This window comes from Hypanus sabinus, chromosome 4 (assembly GCF_030144855.1).
Source record: "Hypanus sabinus isolate sHypSab1 chromosome 4, sHypSab1.hap1, whole genome shotgun sequence".
Lineage (NCBI taxonomy): Eukaryota > Metazoa > Chordata > Chondrichthyes > Myliobatiformes > Dasyatidae > Hypanus > Hypanus sabinus.
In genome coordinates this window covers 24,816,041-24,840,263 of record NC_082709.1, presented here as the reverse complement: position 1 = coordinate 24,840,263, position 24,223 = coordinate 24,816,041, and the positions used below count along the sequence as shown (strand labels likewise).

Here is a 24,223-nt window from a genome sequence, read left to right as displayed (position 1 = left end):
TCTTGAAGCATATTGATGAGTTTTGAAAGGATGATAGTATTGAATGCTAAGCTGCAGTCAATGAAGTGCATCCTGATCTTTGCTACACAGGTATTCCAGGGTTGAGTGAAAAGCCAAAACGTGGCATTTGCTGTTGACCTTCAACTTGTTTATATCAAGAATATTGTCATGTGATTGATATTCTTGCCCTGGGAGAAATTATGCACTACCACAAGTTCAATATATTTTCATAATATTGCAGAAATGTAATGCTGCATTATGATCTGTAATTCTAGGAATCTATGCAGCATTGCACCTGGCTTCAGAGTCACCAATTTTTTTCTGACCTGGGACTAAATGATGTGCATTGTTTGTACCTAATTTACAATAAACTCCTAAGGCCCTGCAGAGCCTGAGGAGGTAGCCCAATGACACTGAAGGGGATGGAAGGAAGAGATCTCTCATCTTTATTTAACTGTTCTCAAGGAGATTACAACACAATATGACTAAAGAGACAATAAATCCAGTAACTACAACAGATTCAGAAATAAAATCAAACCAACGTTACTTAATAATTCTCAAAATTATGTTGCTTTTCTCCATTTCTTAATTTGTGTGAGGATAATCATGTCAGGCTACTGCCTGAGTAATACGTGGGATGTTGCTTCCAACTTAGACAAAATGCCCAGATGTTTTGTGATGAGAATTTTGCAAAGTCAAATAATCTGGGAGCAAGTTTGCTCATCTGAATTTGGTAACAAGGTCAATACTGGGTGGTCCACCAATTTCAGTCTTCCTCTGTTTCAAAACAGCATGGTAATAGGCTTTCTAATACTATAATTGAAAAGTTAATCAAGATTCTCAAGAACTAGACTTGGAGCAGCTTCCCTGAAATATAGCAGCATTGCAGAAAGGATCTAACCATCCAGGTTGAAGCTGCTTTGTCATCAATTCTCTTGTGTCTTCGTATCACAAGAAATAAATTGCTAGATGTGTTCTGACTTCTGAAAATTACATTGCACTTAATGCAAAGCACTTTACAGAAATACACGCACTTTACAAAGTGACATTTCACCCTAAGTCATTGCATTTCAATTACCAGCCTCTCAACTAAAATGTTCTGGTTCAAGCAGAACAGTCAGCTTTAACACATGATCCTCCTTTTATCATAAATAGAAGTAGGATCTTGTGCTCATTGAATGTTAAGAGATCCACAGCTTACAAAATCAGCTTTGCATCCTGCTAATAGTTTTAGCTTTTCTTTATTTGCACCTCTTAGTTGACTTGAGAGATCATGAAAAATGGTGACACTAAATACATATGTGCCTCCTTTTTAATCTTGATGAAAGGCAGAAGGATCAAGTTTCTTGGAGAGGTGAACATTTTGCTTCTAGGATCCATCAAATCATATTTCTTGAACTGTCCGTTGTATTTTCTACTGCAGGAAATGTTGATAGAACAGACACTATCTGTACAACATGGTAACCTTACTGGATTAATTAGACTCTAGTCTGATAGAGGGAGCATTCATTATCGTGCTAAGCTATGATAATGCAAATCTACCATTCCCTGTTCCAAATATCTAATGCACCAGCTGACATGACATCTACCTGGATTATACCCTAAGTGTAAGAGCCCCATCATAGTTATGTCACAAGTTGAAAGCAATGATGTGATTTTACAAACCAAAATTGATCTCAATGTTTATTCCTGCTTTAATTTAACATGACCAATTGTGAAAGATGGTAAATCTAGTTCACCAATTGTCCATGATTTTATTTCTAAGCATCAGATTAAGGAAGAGGTCAAAAATAATATGCATATAACAGAACAACAAATTATTTTATTTTGGTCCCCAGCATTTATATGTGAAGAATAGCTATATAAAATATTTATGGGAAATATGTCACCAAGGAACCCTAAATTAAAATAAATATGAAGGATTATTCACAAACTTAGTTGCTTTAAGCTCCAACTTTCTTAATACTGCAGAAAGGTACCTCTCAAAAAAAGGAAAATAAATACAAACAAGAAAGTTACCATCAGGCTCACATTCCATATCATCTAGCAGCAGTGTGAAGAACGGCATTCATAATCACTTATAAATCACAAGAGACCTCTGAGAATTGCACTTGGAGTAAAATTATGGGAGCATACAAATTTCAGGAGGCTTGCTGTATATCAAACAGCAGCATTCACATCAGGAGAATGGAACAATAATGGAGAATACAAACAGTATGAATCACACATTTTACTAGTACTTAAGAATACAAAGGGTAAATATACAGTATGCTGACATACCTTGGTCCAAGAGTGCAATCAGCAGAATCCTGGCTTCCAGCCTCACTTGGTGTACTCACCGATTTTGAGGGAGGAGACGTAGGAGGGACTAAATAGTGAAACAGACAGGTATCCGCTGTTACTACCCGTAGTGGATGCACTGGTAATGATGTTTCAAAATTAATTTACATGAAGTATTGAACAAAAATGTGATGGCATTAAAGAAAAATACATGAATGAAATGAAATTTAAGAGAGAGAAAGGAAAAGCCACAGTTAAATTCCATGCTGAATTTCCATGCACAATACAATGTAAGCATTCAGTTGGTGGATGAGAAACCCGAATTCTGTACTTTAGTCATGCTTTTATTGAATATGGGAAAGGTGTATTGCCACTGGTCATTTGAAAGGCCTAATAAAAGTAGTATCCCTTTTGCTGACATACAGTTGTGGACAAATCAAAAACTAATACTGCCATATTCTTAAGCATTTTACTTTATAAGAAAAATAATGTTCAGACTAGATATTGTATTAATTTGCCAATTCACAGAATTAAATATTGTGCATTACCTATGAATATCTTTATGAAGTATGCAATATTTCCTTTTAAAAACCAAATGCTTCAAATGCAGTCAGAGAAAAGGGATAAAGTTTGTTTTGTTCTGTTAACATGCTTTTGCCAATCAGGTGAATTCAAAAACAGGTATTACAAAGGTGACAAAAGGTTTTGCTTACAGATTGGAGAATAAATGTAAAATGTGTAAAATAGAACAACTCACAGAAAATCCTATCTTCATCATCATGAATAACATATTAATATAGAAAGTGATGACATATACAAAAATTATACACAAATTACATGCAATTAGTAGGCTTCCAGATCATACAAGAATTTAATTTTTTCATTATATTTTCTTGCCAAATGAATATCTTACGTAAAGTTACACCAATGAACTCATGTGCTTGAATTGTGTGTCACATACTCATAACACTTGTTATAGATGGAAATATTTTATCAGAAAGATATTAAAAATAAATTTATTTTGAAATACATTAAAACACTATAAAATAATAAACTAAATGCATCGGTCCCTCAGGTGAGGAACTTTCCAGAATGGGAAATCAGATGAAGTATGGTCTGATTTTCAGCTCACCCAACTTCCATGACACACGCGCAGATTATAGACGAGCTGACATATCCCTGGCTGCTAGCTGATAATTCTCCACAGAATTTCCAGCTAAAAGTTTATACATGCCAGACAAATTATTTTGCTGTGACTCTGATATAATTAGGGCTCATATCTTTGCTCATGGTAAACTGGATGAAAAGAGGAGCAAGTCCAACAGTAAAGGATTTTATGGGGATATTTAAAAAATTGGTGGTGAGCCATTATCTTGAATGAACAGTTTTTTCTGCTCACAGTATTCCTATTGGAATTGCAGAATTTCAGCACAGCAGTATATTTTTAAAAAATCATGATATATGATACTTGCAAGTTAGCAGGATGTGTAATTTAGAAGGGAACCTGCAAGTAGTGGTATTCTTTCTTGGAAATAGAAATTGTGGGCTTGGAAAGTGAAGATGAAATGATGTTATGTACTACAGACAAGGTATGCCAGCGATGGGAATAAATATTTAGGATGGTGGAGGGGTGCAAAACTGGCTACTTTATCCTAAACAATATCAAGTTTATCACTGAGTATTGCTGAATCTACACTCATCCCCACAAGTTTAAATTATTCCAAAACATTTCTGATATCCCTTGTAAATGGTGAAATGACACCAGAGTATTAGCAGGTGAGTTACATAGTTTTCAGCCTGCATCTTTGGTCACAGTGTTTCTGTGATTGATCTAGTTGAATTTTTAGCCAAGATGTTAGTAGTGAGGGTTCCATTAGTGATAATGTAGGCCTCCGTTAGTCTCAATAGACCATGGATTTGTACCTTGGAAAGTTTTCAGGGCACAAACCTGGGCAAGGTTTTTTTTTTATGGAAGATCGGCAGTCGCCCAAGCTGCAAGTCTCCCCTCTCCACGCCACCAATGTTGTCCAAGGGAAAGGCATTAGGACCCATACAGCTTGGCACCGGTGTCATTGCAGAGCAATGTGTGATTCAGTGCTTTGCTGAAGGACACACACGCAAGGCTCGAACTAGTGACCTTCAGATAACTAGACGAATGCCTTAACCACTTGGCAACGTGCCATGAAATATCAAAGGTGGGAAAGTGGCTAAACACAATTCAATTGGAAATGGTCACTGCATGGCACTTCTGCTTACCAAATGTTAATCGCCACTTATCAGCCTGTGCCTGAATATCATTTACACCTTGTTGCATGCAGTTGTGGAATACCACATTTGCTGAGGAGATGGTAATGGACCTGAACATTCTGCAATTATTAGTGGACATTCCAATTCAAATGTTATGACTAAGGTTATTAATGAAGCAATGAGAAATAATTCAAATTCAAACACTGTATTTAAAAAAAATCAAGTCGATATATCCTAGGGCTAAAATAACTGACTTCCACATGCGCCACTACATTCTTTTAGCAATTTGAATCAGTTTGCTCGCTCTCCCACCCTCTCACAGATGTTGCCTAACCTAACGAGTGTTTCCTGCACTTTCTGTTCTTTTTTAAACATCCATCTTCCTTTGCAAGATTCTTTCTGTGCAAGATTCAATTCCAACTGTTGGGAGTGATTTCCCTTTGACATTTAGTTTTACCAGGGTTTAATGCACAAGGATCAAAAGGTTGCTTTGGCTTGTACAGGATTGAGTTCAGAAAGATGGGAGTGGTGTAAATTTCATTGAAACCTACTAGATACTGAAAGGCCTGGATAGAATAGATGCTGAGAGGATGTTTCCAATAGTATAGTTGTCACAGATCCAAAGGCAAAGCCTCATAATAATGGGATATCCTTTTTAAACTAAAATGAGGCTGAATTTCTTCAGTTAGAGGATGGTGAATCTGTGGAATTTATAGCTACAGAGGGCTTAGGAGACCAAGTAGCACTGAGTACATTTAAGACAGATATTGATGAGTTCCTGATTGGTAAGGGGGTTAAGGGTTACAGCAAGAAGGCTGGAGAATGAGGTTTAAAAAATCAGCTATGATTGAGTGACAGAGCAGACTCAATGGTCCCAATGACTTAATTTTACTTCTGTGTCTTATGGTTTCATGCCTCACTGAGCTATACTCAGTAAAATGCTACTTTGACGTCAAGGACAATCATGCCCCTCCTTGGAATTCAGATTCTGGAGATAAATCCCAGATACAGAAATGGTGATCAGGCTAACCAAGACTATGCCACTGGACAGAACTACATGGACATTTTCCATCATTTTCCTGATATAGGTACCTGATTGGGCATTTGTTGGCTAAATTGGATTTGTCTTGCATTTACTTAATAGGGTGAATGGCAGGTTTCCACATAGTCAAACAGATATCAATCTTGCAACTGTACTTAAAAAAAATTTCATCTTTTTGAGGCATAGCGTTTTGAAGGTGCACTCCATACTAAGGAGGCTAGTGCCCATGATGGAGCTGGCTAAGTTTACAACTATCTAGCTTGCTCCTGTATGCCTCCTCATCACCAAATAAAATTCTGCTAAAAATAGTGTGTCCTCAGCAAATTTATAGATGGCATTCAAGCTGTGCCTAGCTACATAATCGTGGGTGTAGAGTAGAGCAGTGGCCTAAGCACACATTACTGAGGTGCGCCAGTGTTGCTTGTCAGTAAGGAGGAGATATTATTTCTGATCTGCACAGTCTGATCTCCTGGTGAGAAAGTCAAGGACCCAGTTGCAGAAGGAGATAAAGGCCCAAGTTTTGGAGCTTGTTGATTAGAACTGGGTGTTGGACTGATGGTGTTGAATGTGAAGCGTAGTCAATAAACAGCTGCCTGATGTAGCTATTACTGTTGTCCAGGTGAACCAAGGCCAAGTATGGGCCAGAGAGAGTGCACCCGCTCTAGACCTATTGTGGCAATAGGCAAATTGCAGTTGGTCCGCATGACAAACCCATCAAAGCACTTCATCACAGTAGATGTGAGTGCCACTGGAAAGTCATTGGGGCAGCTCACCCTATTTTTCTTGGACACTGACATGATTGCACCTGTTTATCCAAAAGTGAATGTGAAATAAATGTGTTAATAACTCACGGTGGGAGGATTAAGAGCTGATAATGAGATGGATCACTGTCCTTTCTCCTCTTATCTGCTCACTGCTGTTCAACAACTTCATAGATACACATAAAATAAGACTACAGATGTTAACAAAAAGGTATTATGATCTATCTCATTATCAGCTCTGAATCCTTCCACAGCGAGTTATTTACACATTTATTTCACATTCACCTTTGGATAAAACCTTAAATTCCTCCAATTAAATGTAAGGTGAGCTAAAACACATTCTTCAGCCTAAATCTCACACACTCTTCACTTTGCATACTGTTCTCTTTCTTTGTCATTCTCTTAAAACTACTTGCAATTTCAAAGCCCTCTATGGCCATCAGCAGAGCTTATTACCATATAGTTTTGCTATTAGGAGTATATAACCACTGCTGAAACCTATCCATGATTTTGTGATCTCCAGTATCAGTTATGCCAATGCTCTCCTATTTATACTTCCATCTTTCAATCTCTAAGTTCCAGATGAAAATTTTACTGTTCACACTTCTAACCTGCAGTTTCCATCTCATAAATACATTCATGCCCACGGGCCCAAACTAGCTCCAAGTTCACCAACATCTTACATTTTTAATTTTCATTCACTCATTCAAACCTTCTGAAGGCCTCAGCTCACATTTCCCCTGCCTTCAGCCCTGCAACCTCAAGAACTCTTTGTTTTCCCCACACTATCAATATTCCCTTCAGCTCACAATTGTGCTTTCAGCAGTATAGACACAATGCACTTAAATTCCCTCTTATAACCTCATTGTGCCTTTACAGATTTTTCCTTCTTTTAACCTCCATGTCTCTGATTATAATTTTGACCAACCATTCTAGTATGTTTCTCTGGCTTGGTATCAATTTTGTCCAAACCCAACATAAACTACCCTAGGACATTTTCTTACATTAAAGTTAATTTATAAAAGTAGCTCTTTGTTCCACTATCATCAATCAATTGTCTCATATTGTGCTGCTGCTGCTCCATTTTAGCTCCCTTGACCTGCTAATTTTACTTTCTAATAAGTCTTAAGGTCACTGTGTTCAATTTCCTCAAAAGTGTTTGCTAATTTTCTTCAAATCTTCCTAAAGATAAAGCTGGGAACAAACGGCCTGTTAAACGCTCTAGCATTATGTGCACCATTTAATGATTTTCAGCTTACTCCTGGTTAGTTAGCTTTGTTAATGTAGTAGAGTTTGACAAGGAGAAAGGGTATTTTGATAGGAGCCACAACATTTCTCATGTTGAGAAAGAACACAAGGTCATATGAAAATAAGAAATGGAAGCAAATGCAAGTCGTTCAGCCCCTCGTGTTTGCACAACTACTGAACTGTAATATAGCTAACTCCATATCCCCTTATTCCCTCAATATGTAAAAAATGGTCAAATCACTGTCTTAAATTTATTTGGTGACTGAACCTCCAAAGCCTTCTAGGGCTGAGAAAACCAAAGACCTACTACCCTCTGGTGAAGAAATTTCTTTACAACTCAATCTTGAATGACTGACCCCTTGTCTTAAGGTTATAAACTCCAAATTCTAGGCATATTAATGGAAGGAAAAAATATACCTCTATATCTAAAATGGAGCTTAGAAAAATAGAGGGCTATGGGTAACCCTAGGTAATTTCTAAAGAAAGTACATGTTCAGGTAAGCATTGTGGGCCAAAGGGCCTGTATTGCACTACAGGTTTTCTATGTTTCTAAGATGTCAATGTTCCATCAGAATCTTGCAAATATAATTGACATTCTTCTAGGGTATATACTTAGTCTGCTTAATCTCTCCTCTTACCAGGAATTAATCTACTGAATTTTCATTATACTCCCTACATCTTTAAGACCAATCTTGAACACATTCTAGGTATTACTAGTGATCTAAATAATTGGACTAAGATGTATTTGCTATTGCACTCAAATACTCTTGTTACAAAGACTAGCATACTGTTTGCCTTCCTGACTAATCTCCCCTGCACATTACTTTTCAATGAAGGTGCAGCATGTTATCAATTGGAATGACCAGAGTAAAGCATGCTGCAGAGAATATGGAGTGTGCTGGGGCAAGTTTAAAAATAACAAGGAATGCAAGTGTGAGGAGCAAAGAACATAGAGGATGAGAGGAGGGAACTGTACACGTAGAGGACATAGATGAGATGGCTTTGTTCAAGCAATAACATTTCCTGTTAAAAGCATGGACAAAGCCGATGATACTAAGGTAGGAAGTGTTGTGGATAATGAGGTGGGTTTTCAAAGCTTGCAGGGAGATTTATGCCGGGCTGAACGTTGGCAGATGGAGTTTAATGCTGAGAAGTGTGAGGTTCTACATTTTGGCAGGAATAATCCAAATAGAACATACAGGGTAAATGGTAGGGCATTGAGGAATGCAGTGGAACAGAGAGATCTAGGAATAACAGTGCATAGTTCCCTGAAGGTGGAGTCTCATGTAGATAGGGTGGTGAAGAAGGCTTTTGGAACGCTGGCCTTTATAAATCAGAGCATTGAGTACAGAAGTTGGGATGTAATGTTAAAATTGTACAAGGCATTGGTAAGGCCAAATTTGGAATATTGTGTACAGTTCTAGTCACCGAATTATAGGAAAGATATCAATAAATTAGAGAGAGTGCAGAGACGATTTACTAGGATGTTACCTGGGTTTCAGCACTTAAGTTACAGAGAAAGGTTGAACAAGTTAGGTCTCTATTCATTGGAGCGTAGAAGGGTGAGGGGGGGATTTGATTGAGGTATTTAAAATTTTGAGAGGGATAGATAGAGTTGACGTGAATAGGCTGTTTCCATTGAGAGTAGGGGAGATTCAAACAAGAGGACATGATTTGAGAGTTGGGGGCAAAAGTTTCAGGGAAACACGAGGGGGTATTTCTTTACTCAGAGCGAGATAGCTGTGTGGAATGAGCTTCCTGTAGAAGTAGTAGAGGCCAGTTCAGTTGTGTAATTTAAGGTAAAATTGGATAGGTATATGGACAGGAAAGGAATGGAGGGTTATGGGCTGAGTGCAGGTAGGTGGGACTAGGTGAGATTAAGAGTTCAGCATGGACTAGGAGAGCCGAGATGGCCTGTTTCCGTGCTGTGATTGTTATATGGTTATAAAGCAGAGAAAAGAACAGTGAGTTAAGTGAAAAGGCTAATGAGTGGAATAATAAGTGAATGGAGAGTTAACAAATAGATGGAAAAGTTGAGATAGAGGTTCGGGGCAATTTTTCGGACAGAATTGCCAATAGAGTAATTGAGAAGCAAGAGAGTATAAATGGAAAAGTTAAATTGATACAGAAATACAGTGGAGTGTAGAGAAAAGGGGCAAGATTCAAAAATAAAAATGATATTTGATAAAGGTATCAATATAAAGAAAAAGGACTGCTAAAAAATTAATGAATGGATTATTATGGAAGTTGTGACATAAGAACAAGAAGAAAACCACACAGTTGGCTACAGCCTGCAAATTTTGCAGTTTGAATCTGATTTCCTTCTTATCCATAATCAAGAGTCCAATTACTCATCTGAAATTGAAAAGCAAGTAGAAAAAGAGCAAAATAAAACCAAACTGCTGAAGGAACTCTGTAACTCATATTATCAGGGTTGGGGGGGGGGGGGGTATGGTTAAATGAACAACAATGTTTCAGGAGGACTCTTCAATTGAACTGAAAGATAGAGGGGAAATAGCCAGTATAAATAAATGAGGGGAAGGGGGTGAGCAAGATCCAGGCAAGGAGGGGTGATAAGCAGATGGAAGAGAAAAGAGTAGAAGTAGTGACAGATGCTGGAAGGTGATTGATGGAGGCAACAACGGACTGCAGGTGATGGAAGTAGAACTAATCTGAAAAAGGTGTGCACTATCTGCCAAAGATGGGGCAGTACAAGGGATTTACTTAAACACATATCACTACTTCCTTAAGACCACTGGAAATCTTCTATATTGTAAAAATAATATTTTGCTGTCAAACTGTTCACAACCTTTCTTTAAAAATAGCATGAAATCTGACTCACCATGAGCAACAAGCATGTATCACTTCATGTCTTTGTAGCAACCAATACAAAAATAAATCTATATCACTATCAAACTCAATTAACACAATCAACTCAAACAATTGCTAAGTTTGTGGTTTAACTCACAATAAATTGCTACTTGATAAAGTTAAATGAAATATCACAAGATAATGTTTTCTATTTTTGCTACAAGTTCTCTAGCTGGACTTTACAAAAGCACTTTTTTTCCCCAGAACAAATTCTGTACTGAGACAAGATAAACATAATGATGCTCTACTGCCCTCTACTGATACCCTAGAATTATTAGAAAATAAAGGGTTTTGAAATTTTAATGCCTGAAAAATTGACAAATTTTAAGAAAGGAATAAAATAAAAAGAAAAAAAGGAAAAGTTTTCACTTCAATGAACACTTCACATGGTTGGCCAGTTACATCAAAGAAACCTGAGATAAAATTCATCTGTGCTGATCTAAAACATAATTTCTGTTGTCTTTCAACAATTCAAGCAAAGAAGCATATCCTAACTGCAGAATCGGTGAAATGCAACAAACCTTGCTATACCCTTTGTGTATTTTAAATAACAGTTTCATCCCCATTACAATCCAAATTCAACTTGCATTTTGAACTGGCCTCAATGTGGCCCTCAGTTGGTTGAGATCGACCATGATTGTTGTGTCCAGCTACCTATGTTGTTGGTGTGGCTAATGAGAGTGGCAGTCTGTGCAAGATGCAGTGTTTACTTCTGTGGGTCCATTTGTTTTCTGTTGCTTTCAGGAATTTTTCCTCGCCTGATTTAAGGTGGTGTTTCAGGGTGCACCTGGCAAGTTCCTCCCAGAACTCAATATTTATGTCCAACTCTTTCATGTCCTGCTTGCAGACATCCTTGTAGTGCGGTTGCAGGCAACCAGTGGTTCTCTTGTCTGAAGCCAGCTTACCGTAGAGGATCTTTTGGGATGCAGCTATTCTGCATGTGGCAGACAAGGCCCGATATGGCTATGCTGCTGGAGCAGGGTGTACACACTAGGGAGGTCGGCATGAAAGAGAACCTCAGCACCGTACTCTGTTTTTTTCAGAAGATGCCCTAGATGCAACAAAATCACTTAAATGGAAGGTAATGAGCCTTTTCTCCTGCTTAGCATATGTTGTCCAGGTCTTGCTGCTGTACAACAGTGTGCTAATGACACAAGTGTTGTACACCACCATTTTTGTTTTGACTGAGAGCTTGTGTGGTGAAGCAGGGAAGAGCTGGTGCAGCCTTCCTGATGCACTTGTCGATTTCTGTGCTCAAGGAAAGGTTTCACTGATGATGGACCCTAGGTATGTGAACGGATGAATAACATCCAGTTTGTAGTTATCAATGGTAATGACTGATGGTGCCTCCACATCTTGTCCCAAGACATTTGTATTTTTCAGGCTGACAGTTCAACCAAATTCCTTGTAGGCCTGGTAGAAGCAATCCATCAGGCTCTGGAGGTGTTGTGGAGAATGGGTTGCAACTGCTGCATGTCTCTCAGCATAGCCTCAAAGAAATAAAACAAAACTGCAGTGACTCAAATTATACTTTTAACAGAAACATACCTTGTAAAATAAATCCACATACATACCAACAGAGGGCTCAGATGTAATGCCCATGCTCTGGAGCAAGGCTTCAGCTTCCCTTCGTTTCTTCTCAATATCAGTTTCTTCATTCTGTGGCAATTCCTTCTTCTGATCAGCCTAAAACAAAATATAACATTAGAAAAAAAAACACCGAATAGGATTACATGATTACATTATTTTTGATCTATAATTACTGTATTAGAAGTCATGTTATCAATATTATTGCTTTTAATTAATTTTTTGTGTCTTTCTTAAAGAAGATAGAATATAATTCAGTTGATTCCATACATTCTTGGACAGTAGTTGCTCACAATTGAACTATTAAATCAACAACAGATTAATCTTCAATTGTTATGTGTAGAAGAGAGTTCCAAATATCTACCAGACTAACCACCCCTGAGAAGCTTGGCTCCAATTCACCCCAATTCTAAGACTTGCCAATCAATGGAAATAGCTTATCTATCTTACCAATTATGATTTTCATCTTAACAGCTTCAATCAAATCAAATTTCAGGAAATACAACCCAAGTTTCTTTAACCTCTCTTTGTAATTTATTCTTTGAAGCTCAGTGTTATATTGGTAAATATGCACTACCTCCCTCAGAAGCCAATATTCAAATGTTGGACATAGATCTGCTCAAACAGTTTATAACCTCCTCATAGTCAGTTTTCTAGAAAAGGCAGGCTAGCTTTCTGTAGTTTTTAAAATTATTTTCAGCAATTGTTATTTTAATAATCTATTTACCTGAATCCCCAAATTTCTTACAACCTTCATTAGCTTCAGCTTTTCATCATTTTGAAAGTCCATTATTGTTCAGTCATTTTTAGGTCTAAGGTGAATCACTTTTCATTTGCCTGCTTTTGTCTTTTTGCTTGTTATTACTTTATACCAATGCCACTTAATTTCATCAGTACATTTAAAAGTGATATTTAAACACACTCTGTACATCATAATGCATCCTGACAACTTAAGTGTGCCTCTGCCCAAATATTCCTATTCCCTTCCCTACACAAGTCAATAATTCAACCTCAGCTCAATGAGATTCAACTTAAGCAAACAGTCCCGCATGAGAAACTTTATTATAACTTTCTGGAAGTTCTTTAATTGGCATTTTGCTATCTGACCTCAAGAAAATTCTCAGCCTTAACATACCATCACAAATTTACCCTGGCTCTCAGTCCAGCTGAAAAAAATTCTTGTCATTCTACCTTAATTGTAGATTCTAGAGTTGTAAATTCTGACACAGATGTTAAACTGACTCCTCTATAATTCTCTGGACATCACCCACCTCGTACATCCCACTACTTTTCTTATTTAGAGTACAGACATGAACAGATCATCTTATAGAAGAATAGTACCCAAGTCAGAAGAACTTCACAAAATTATATTACTAGGGTTTACATTTCTCTCACCTGCTTCATTCTAAAACCTGAAAGCTAAACCATCTGATCCTGCGGTTTCATCTTTCTCAAACAGCACCTTGTGATTTAAGATGGTGCTGGTCAAGCTCAGTGACAACTTGCTGGCAGCAAACAAAACTACCAACTACTTTGTTAATCATACTTTTTCTGGAAAATGCTCACTGCAAGCAATAGCCTGTAACTTCCCCTTCGGAGTTGAGCTTTCGAACTGCCTGCATGACCTGGCATTTTTGCAGTCTGAACAAAAGTCATGAAGGTGCAGAACAGTTGTGGTGTGGCATGGCGAGTACAGGCCAAATTGGGGCTGCAGGGTCTGGGCACAAGAGTGGAGAATGAGCCGATGTTTGAACATTGCTGGAGCAGACTTGTAGCCGATTTATAGTGACAGAACTGAGGCGAGACAGAATTGAGGCAACAAGGCCTATGTCCCACAGTGAAGAACAAGCCAATGTTTGACCAATTTAAGCACTGCGCCAAATTGGAAAGGATATTTATGGGCTGAATTGAGGTGGCAGGTCCTGGGCCCAAGAGCATATTGAAGTGGCAGGGCAGGGTCTGACAGCAAGGAACAGCGTGCTGTTTGGCCAATTTAAGTGCTGGGCCAAATAGAAAAGGTCAGAGTATCAGCACCAGAGGAAAAGGACAGGCTGGTGTTCAACTCCCTGCTCTGTGAGGTTTATTGTCTCTGAGCTGAACTGAGACTTCTGCAACTAAAAGGCACCTGGATCTGCTGCAACTGGCTTCATGGCTGTGGACACTTTAGTGAACTTCAGTTCTGAATATTATTTGCTTCCTTTTATTGTATGCACCATTTGTTATTTCTTCTACACATTGGGTGTTTTGATGGTCTTTATTATTGGGATCTACTGGGTTGCTTTGTTTTGTGGCTGTCTGTAAGGAGATGAATATCAAGGTTGTATATAGCATACACACTTTGATAATAAATGTATTTTGAACTATTTTCTAATTACCATTAATTTCCATATGCTAATCTTGGTCTGTCTTTGCCAATGACTCTGAATTAGTTCTCTCACCATGCCCAAGATTTTATTCTGATACAAATGTATAAATGTACTAAAAGTCCAAAGTATTGTCAATTTATTTTCAAAGTATGTATGTGTCACCATGTTACCTGAGATTCAAATTCTTGTAGGCTTTCACAGTAAAACAAAGAAATACTATGTACAAAGACTGACAAATAAGCAATATGCACAAAAAAACAAAATGTGTAATAAACAAACAAACAAACCAAACTGATCACAGTAGACCCCTTGAAAGTGAGTCTTTAAGTTATAGAATCAATTCACAGTTGAAGTGTGTGACTAAAAGGATGGTGGTACAGGAGCTTTAGAACACACACCACCAGGGTCAGGAACAGTTACTACCCCTCAATCATTGAACCAAAGGGGATAATGTCACTCAACTTCACTTGCCCCATCATTGAAATGTCCCCACAATCAATGGACTCACTTTGAAAGACTCTTCATCTCACGTTCTCGATATTTATTGCTTAATTATTTATTATTATATTTTCTTCTTTTTGTATTTGCAGTTTATTGCTTTCAGCACTCTTGTTGAATGCCCTAGTTGGGCAGTCTTTCATTGACTCTGTTATGGTTATTATTCTATAGACTTATTGAGTATGCCCACCTTACTGCCCTATTGTCTTGTTTATTATTTATTGTAAAGCCTGCACTCTTTTGTGCACTTTATGCAGTCCTGGGTAGGTCTGTAGTCTAGTGTAGTTTTTTTCTGTGTTGTTTTTTTACGTAGTTCAGTCTAGTTTTTGTACTGTGTCATGTAACACCATGATCCTGAAAAAGCGTTGTCTCATTTTTACTATGTACTGTACCAGCAGTTATGGTCGAAATGACAATAAAAGTGACTTGACTTGAAAAAATGAATCTCAAGAGTTGTATATGGTGACACTGAATATGGGAGCAGGCAATACTCCCTCGGTACCAATGCCTCCTCTCCTCCCTCCTCCAATTCTACATGTGAATGAACCACACAGGCTACCACCGTCAACATCCCTTATTTGCCTTAGACCTAGCATCCGCACCTCCACATTCCAACTGCTATCATCCCAATCTTCACCTCCATCAGCCCCCACCTTCCAGCAACTCCCCAGTCATCATGGATTGACTTTCACTACTGTGCAAGTGAGAAAGGCTCTGGGGAAACTCAGACATGGCCAAGAACTGGGACCAGATAGTGTGAACCCCAAAGTCCTGAAGGAGTGTGCTGAGCAGTTGTATGTTCTTCAGCACATTGTCAATCTGAGTCTCAGCCTGGAAAGGATCCCGACTGTGTGGAAAACATCATGTGTGGTCCCAGTACCTAAGAAGGGCCAACAGAAAGCCTTAAATGACTATTGTCCCATGGTCCTGAACTCACACATCATGAAGACCAAAGAGAGGCCGGTCCTGGCTCACCTCCGAACCCTGGTCAGACCATCTCTCAATCCCCTGCAGCTTGCCTACCAGAAGCACACTGGAGTCGACGATGCTGTCATCTACCTGTGAAACAGAGACTACTCCTATTTAAATAAGCAGGGCAGCACTGTGAGGATCATATGTTTTGATTTCTCAAGTGCCTTCACTACCATACAGCCCTCATTGCTGGGGGAGAAGCTCTGTTCAATGCAGATCAGCACTTCCATTGTATCCTGGATAATCAACTACCTGACTGGCAGCCAAGTTTGTGCGGCTTCAGAGCTGTGTGTCAGACATGGCAACGAGCAACACTGGGGCCCCATCCACAGGGGACTATATTGGCTCCCTTCCTGTTTACCCTCTATACCTCGGACCTTAGATACAATATTGTCATATTATTTGCAAAAATCCTCTGATGACTCAGCAACAGTTGGGTGTATAAAAGGAGGATGGAAGGATGAAGGACTGGAAGACTGCTGAAGGACTTTGTCAAACGGTGCAAGCTGAATCATCTGCAGCTCAACATTAGTAAGACAAAGGAGATGGCAATGACCGAGTTCAGGAATACTAACCATGCACCTACATGACAGACTTGAGTGGAGTACCAACAAAGAGGCTGTGTACTAGAAGGGCCAGAGTTGCCTCTACTTCCTGAGGAGACTGAGCTCCTTTGGAGTATGCAGGCCTCTCCTTCACACGCTCTTCCAGTCTGCTGTCGTCTGTACAATCTTCTATGTGGTGGTGTGCTGGGGCAATGGAATCAACATAGGTAATGCCAGCAGATTTAATAATCTGATTAGAAAGACTGGCTCTGTTATAGGAGTTAAACTGGACACACTGGAGACTGTGGTAGAATGAAGGCCCCTACAGAAAATCCTGGTAATTCTGAACAACATTTCTCACCTACTGCATGCCACCTTGATGAACAGGGGAACACTTTTAGTAACAGACTGAGATAATTCATACCCTCGGTCATTAGGCTCTATAATGATAACCAGGAAAGTGATGACCCCCTCCTGTTAGTCTGTTTGAGGTAACTTACTTTTTATTCTTTCTATTTCTCTTCTAATATTTATATCTATGCACTTGTGACACTGTAATTTCCTTTGGGATCAATAAAGTATCTATCTATCGCTTTGTACTTTGGTAACAAAATTTACTTTGAACTTTGAAGTTACCCACACTGGTTCAGGAGCTTGATGGTCAAACTGTTCGTGAACCTGGTGCTGTGGGACCCAAACCTTCTGCATGATGGCAGCAGCAAGAAGAGAGCATGGCTTGGATGGTCAGGGCTATGGATGATGGAAGCTGCTTTTCTGTGACAGTGCTCCTTATAGATATGTTCAATGCTGAATAAGGCTTTGCCTGCAATGGACTAGGCTGCATTCACCATTTTTTATAAGCCTTTCTGTTCCTGGGCATTGGTGTTTCCATACCAGGCCATGATGCAACTAGTCAGGATATTATCCATTATATATCTACAAAAGTTTATCAAAATTTTGGATGACATGCCAATTCTGTGCAAACTTCTAAGAAAGTAGAGGCACTGTGGTGCCTTCCTTGTGATGGCATTTATGTACTGGTCCCAGGACAGATGCTCTGATATGATAATACCAACAAATTTAAAGCCACTGACCCTCTCCACCTTCTATTCCCTAATGAGGACAGGCTCATTAGCCTCCAGTTTCTTCTTCCTGTAGTCAATAATCAGCTCTTTGGTTTTGCTGATGTTGTTGTGGCACCATTCACCAGATTTTTAATCCTCCTCCTATATTCCGGATCAACACCATCTTTAACACAGCCGGTGACCAATTCAGCCATCAGCAAACTTAAATATGCCATCAGAGTTGTACTTAGACACACAGCCAAGGATATAAAGTGAGTAGAGCAAGGGGCTAAACACAGAGTCTTGTGGTGTACCCATGCTGATGGTGATTATGAAGGAGATGGTGTTGCCAATCCATACCGAGTGGGGTCTGCAGGTTTCATCATTATTCATCATATCTATCTTCTCCTTATTTTCAATTCTATCCTTGCCTTTCAGTTTATGGAGCCTAATATCACTGCTGGCAACCTGTTAGTTTGTAATTTAGTAAATATGTTTGTAGTTAAATGTTTATATCCTTTGATTTTATCATTTTTCCTCTCTTGTGGCTCTAAGCATGTGTTTTGTTTTATCACCATTGATTTGGGTATCTGCGTATCTGCCTCAGCCTTCAAAATCTGTGCTTGTGGTTTAACACAACTGCATCCTTTTTATCTGTCTTTTCCTTTACTCTTAACATTTTCCCAATACCTCAATTGTTGCTTTTGACTCTTTTAAGCATCTTTTCTCTTTTGGGGTATGATCTGGTTCATTATCATATACTTTTCTGAACATTTTTTTATGATCCACTGATGTCTAATGCATTAGCAAATTTATGATGGTTATTTGTAATCACATCATATGGTAATCAGGTTTGCCCAAATATAGAATTTTATCAGCTATTTCTCCCTTTGTGGATCAAAATCGTCAGTTAATACTTCGGATTGAAAACTCTTCAACAGAAAAAGGAAAGATAGAAAAGTTAGTTTTAAATTGCACAAAAGGCTATGAGGGAGAATGAAGATGGAGCTGGAGGGGATGGATAGGATAAAGTGAGTATGTGTGATAAAATTACGTTACCATGGGAGTAAGTTGTATCAGTCCTCTGATCAATGGAGTCAGAAAAAGGGTAAGAATACAAAGAAAGGTCTTCATATTGTGAGAGGTAAGGCACTAGAGAGTAATGAAAGAGAATGACTGAGGAGTATAAACACAAAGTACATTGAAAGTGTATCACAGGTAGACAGGGTAGTGAAGGGGGCATTGTGCATGCTGGCTTTCATTGGCCGGGGCATTGGGCATGGGAGATGGGACGTTTTTGTTGCAGTTGTCTAAGTCATTGGTGAACCTGGAGTTGGAGGACTACATACAGTTTTGGTCACTCTGTTATAGGAAAGATGGGGTTTAACTGGAGAGTGCAGAAAAGATTTGTGAAGATGCTGCCAGGACCATAGGGCCTGGGTCACAGGTAGAGGTTGGCTAGGCAAGCTCATCTATTAAGTTAATTCCTTGGAACTCAGGAGAATAAGGAGCGACATTACAGAAATGTTTAAAATCATAAGAGACAGGTAAGGTGGATGGTAACTGCCTTTTCCCTAGGGCAGCAGAGACCAAAACTGCAGGGCATTGGTTTAGGACGAAAGGGAGAAGCTGCACAGAGGGACCTTCCCATGCAGAGTGTAGTGACTAGATGGGATTTAAGAAGCAATTGAAGTGTTATATGGAGGGAGGAAGCTTGAAGCAGTATGGGCCAATAATAATGAGCAATAAATGACCCCAACAGACTCACAAGTGAAGTGTTGCCTCACCTGGAAGGACTGTTTGGAGTCATGGAAACCAGGAGATCCTGTCTGTTGTGGCAGATGGAGTGGAGGTGCTCGACGCCCTATTCCCAGGACTATTTTGTGAGCTTCCTCTGGCCCATCACATCTTTCCTTATTCCTCAGGGTTGTTTCTTGGGTAGGTACCTTAGTCCCAACCATTTTTCAACTGCTTTATCAATAATCTTCCTTCCAAATTTCATTAGTGGAGATAATTAATTCTATTCACAACTCCTCATGCAGTACACAAAAGTCAGATTCAGAATCAGGTTTATTGTCACTTTCTTATAGGAAATGAAATTTGTTATTTTTCCACCAGCAGTGCAGTGCAAAGACAAGCTTATAAATTACCTAATCAATAAATAATGCAAAAAAAGGGAATAAGGAGGTGGTTGTGATGGACAAGAATAAGTTGTTTTGAATTACCAAGCGTGGATCTTCAGGCTCCTATCATCCACTACCCTCTCAAACGATAGCATATATTAGACAATGTATATGTCCATAAGTTAAAGTTTGTTATCTGATGTTTGTGATATTTGTAACATAATGTGCTGCTGTAAAAAGTCAACCCCCATTGCATCCACACCCTGGTTATGTATGCCTATGGCAACAACAAAAATGAACTTGAACCTGATGACTCACAGATCCCAAAAGTGAACACAAAGAGTGATGCTGTCTGTGTGGAGCTTGCACACCCTCCCTGCAAACATTTCCCAAGGTCTCTCCAACATCCTAAAACATGCAGGTTGGCAGGCCAATTGACAGCTGCAAATTGCCCCCAGAGTGAAAGTGAGTGGTAGAGTCTGAGGGGAATCGATGGGAATGTAGAGAGAATACAATTTAATTAGTGTAGGAGTAGTGAAAATAGTGATTGATGGTCAGCACGGACGTAATAAAAAGAGAGATGTGCAGACACAAATGTGCAGATACTGGATTCTACGGCAACAAACAAGATGCTGGAGGAACCCAGCGAATCATTCATGATGCATGTCCTAACCTCATTAGTGATCCTAAAATACTAATTTGCTGGGACGAAATCCCACCTACCATGTTTCACTCCCAATTTATCAATGCCAACATCACTCTGCAGTTTAAAAAGGAACTTTCCATACAATCAACAACTCCAACAATCTTCATGTCCATCATAAACTTACAGATCTTGACTTCCACAGGAACATTCAAGTCATACATAAATATATCAAAAAGGATTCTTGCCCCAATCCAAATGGATTACCATTAGTCATAGACATCCAGTTGCAAAATCGCTACCATCACCTCCCATCTCCTATTGCAAAGCCAATTTTGGATCTACTTCTAAGTGAGGGGGGCGGTTTCTCAGTAATGTTAACTGCTAAGGTTATAAAATGGCTTCTCTGTAGTGCTATAATGAAATGGCTTCTCTGTATCGTTAACTGATGAGTTAATATTTCTCTGTAGCTGCAATGTTTGAGTTATAACTACGAATAACGGGGAACTAGCCAATGGAAGTCATGTTGTTCTATCTTGTATGTGTGGGAACCGGAGTTAGTGCATGGGCTTGCGTCGAGGAGATGAGGAAGGACGCGTGTGGAGCACTCTGGTAGACCACCCCTGTGGTCCCAGCCGAGAGTCGCCGGAGTTCGGAGGAGATCGATTGGTGGAAAGGAGACCTGGTTCCGTGAGCTCCAATGAATTTACTTGTGGACAGACAGGTTAAAATCAACTGAAGTGTCACTCTTTTCTTTACTATTTTGCTTTTCTACTAACCACAGTACAAAATAAGAGTTATAAAGTGTAATAATTCAATCAGATATTGTGTACTGTCTGCTGTTTTACATTGTGGGTTTGTACCGGGGTGTATTACACAGCATCTACTCAAACGTGAGACACAGTTTGGTGGGCAGACGGCAGTTTCTCCTAGACAAATGTGAGTTGATAGAGCCAAGTCTTATACTTTTTTGCCAATTAAATGCAGTACACAATAAAACAAATCAAGCAATAACTTTGCCTAACAGCTACACTTCTTTCTTAATCCCAATTAATTCAAATAGCTCAAAGGTTCACTATTTAGCTTCAAACAAGTTTCATTAACTGTTCATAACTCTTGCAATTTCCAATATTCACTACTTACACTTTGATGTCACCTACTCTTGGTGAACCCAGCTGGGATTCGATTTTGGCAAGCTTTTCTCTGAGTCTCTGACCTAAGGTCTTTTTTGTCAGTGTATGGTCTCTCAAGTGACTGCTGCTGATCAACCTTTATATATATTTTCCAGCACTGATATAATTGCAATTCCAATCCTAATCCTCATGTGTGTTTCTTCAATTATTGAAATTTCTGCTGGTACAGAAATTATTATCAGAGTGTTTGTTTGAGCTTCTTGTAATTTATCACATTGTCCTCTCCTAAAAAGTTCCCATTTACCTCCCGATAGCTTGCACCGGCATGGTTTACAATGGGATAGTTCACAGGGCAGTACACCTATCTCAGCTAATCTGTCAATTGATACTGACCAGGTGTCAATTACATGACCTTCTTTCACTGTTCACTTTTGTTCTGTGGTTCCCAACATCTCTTTCTAGCCAGTACAGCATCCTTCCAAAACATGATGGGATACTTGACATTGCTCTGACTTCTATAAAGTTTGCCAATTTGTCCGTGGATTCAATGGGCCCTAACCTTTTAGACCAGTTGCCCATGTGTGACAGGTAGAGGAATTACTGAAGTCCATGTAAATTACATCTACTTGTGAAAAGAGCTGCTTTATTTTTCACATGTACGTTGAAACATACAGTAAAATGTATTGCTTTATGTCAACAACCAACACACTTCAAAGATTGTTCTGGGGGCAGCCCACAAGTGTTGCTGTGCTTACAGTGCCAATGAAGCATGCCCACAACTCACTAACTGTGTGAGGAAGCTGGAGTACCTGGAAGAAACCCACGCGGTCACACGGAGAATCTACAAATTCCTTACAGACAGCAATGGAAATTAAACCCTGATTGGTGATTACTGGTGCTACCTCTTCACTGAATTTTAATCAAATTGCTCAGATAGGATCAGCTCCTAACAAAGCCATGTTGGCAAACTCTAAGTCATCCTTGTCTTTCCATGTGATCATTGGTCCTCTCCCTACCCCAAGTTAGGCTTACACGTCTATAGTTATCATGCTTTTCCTGGAACCTATCTTGAAAAGGAGGACCATGTTTGCTGCTTCCAGTCACCTGGTACCTCACTTGTGGCCACTGAAGATATTAAAATCTTACCCAAAGTACAGGCAATCTCAAGGCTCAATTCCATTTGGTCCTGGGGATTTCTACTTCCATCTACCCCTTCAATGAATTTTCTAACTGCAGTCTCCTTCGGGAATACTGCTGAAAAATATTCATTTTAGATCTATACCTCCAGGCTCTACACACAGGTTGCCTCTGTTGTCTCTAATGGGCCCTACATTTCCTTGGTTATTCTTATACCCTTAATATACATGTCTCCAGATTTATCTTAATCCTGTCTGTCATCAACTTCTCATGACCCCTCCATTCCTCTCTAATTTACTTTTTAAGCACCTTCCTACACTTCCTATATTCTTAACAACCTCCCCTTTATCTTTATCATCCCCCTTACAAACTCCCATCACTGACTTTGGGAAACACTGCTCTAGCAAATTGTTCATTGACTGCACAGAAAAGGCTGGAACAGGGTTCTGAAATTAGATGATTAACAGAATGTCAGTGCAATCTCAAAGAGAAGAATAGCTTTCTCCAGTTCTTGTTTTCTGGGGCTGTATGTTCTGTTTAACTCCCATTTGTTTTGAAATACATAAGCTATTCTTAAAAAGCAGGTAAATGGGTATTCTCCATAAAATCACACAAAAATAAATTGGATTGTAGCACAGGAAATAGATAATACAAAAATAATTCAAATCATGGATGTACATAGAGAATACATCAATAGAAGAAATGCATGTACAGGTTAAATTTACGACTTACTTCCTTTTTCTTTCTCTCCTCTTCTTTCCTTTTCTTTTCCTCTCTGATTTGAGCCAACCGCTGTTTTTTACGCTCTAATTCTGCTTTAAGCTCACTTTTATCTTTGTCTGACATGACTGTAGCTCTGTTTATAAACAAAAAGAGATCAGCAGAATATCATAAATAGCACTTTTGTATTTGTATTTCATATTCAAAAGTACAATATATTTTTATTAATGTACCTCACAGCCTAAATTAAGAAAAAACTTTAAAATGCTGATCTATGCGCAGTACTTGCTAAATTTTTAGTAGTTTACAAGAGAAAATCAGTTGCTACCAAAGCACGTTTAACTCTATGGTAAGAAAAATGCTCAATAGTTATAAACTACAGGTTGACCACCGAATTTCTGGCATCCTTGGTTTCTGAGCCTTGCTGGATTAATATTTTTGCCAGATTATAAAAGGCCACACAATAATAAAGGCAAAAATGGACTGTAGAAGCTTAAAAAGGATTATTAATTAAACAAAAACTAAATGTAAATTTATTAATTACTGTGCTTAGAAAAACTAACTGCCAGCCACTGGGTCAGGTGATCGGGTCAAGTAATTCACTAACTTTGACTCTTCCTCCCTAGTCTTTCTAATGTTCACCTCCCAATCCTTAAATCACATTTGGTGAAGAAGACATTTTGTTGGTTCATAATTCAAAAATTTCCAGATATCCTCTTACCCTTGGCACACATTAATCAGCTTTTCTTTCAACAATTTATAATACAAATGGCTTTAAGGGGAAGAATACAGGTAAAAGTCTTGTATATATTTACATAGTCATCAAAGAGATACATAAAATATAAAGGGCAGAGCACAAGCAGCTGCCATCTTGTCCTCTGTGCATATGTCTAGTATGTGAAAGAGCCTTCGAATTGGAATTAATTCTCTACTTTGTGCCTGCAGTACTTCAATTTCTCCTTTTTAGGTTCCTTTCGGTTATAAAT

At 38.8% G+C, this 24,223-nt stretch overlaps 1 protein-coding gene across 3 annotated transcripts in view; it reads right to left on the bottom strand.

The window, feature by feature from the left end:
- The window catches only part of LOC132392580 (cytoplasmic dynein 1 intermediate chain 2-like), a 113,222-nt gene that overhangs the window by 53,353 nt on the left and 35,646 nt on the right, over positions 1-24,223 (bottom strand). For all 3 annotated transcript variants that reach the window (XM_059966644.1, XM_059966646.1, XM_059966645.1), the window contains exons 2-4: positions 23,250-23,373; positions 12,024-12,135; positions 2,281-2,368 (exon numbers count right to left, since the gene is read on the bottom strand). In XM_059966644.1, coding sequence (XP_059822627.1) covers positions 2,281-2,368; positions 12,024-12,135; positions 23,250-23,363 — 314 coding nt within the window. In that variant the 5' untranslated portion in view covers positions 23,364-23,373. The remainder of the gene's footprint in view (positions 1-2,280; positions 2,369-12,023; positions 12,136-23,249; positions 23,374-24,223) is intronic.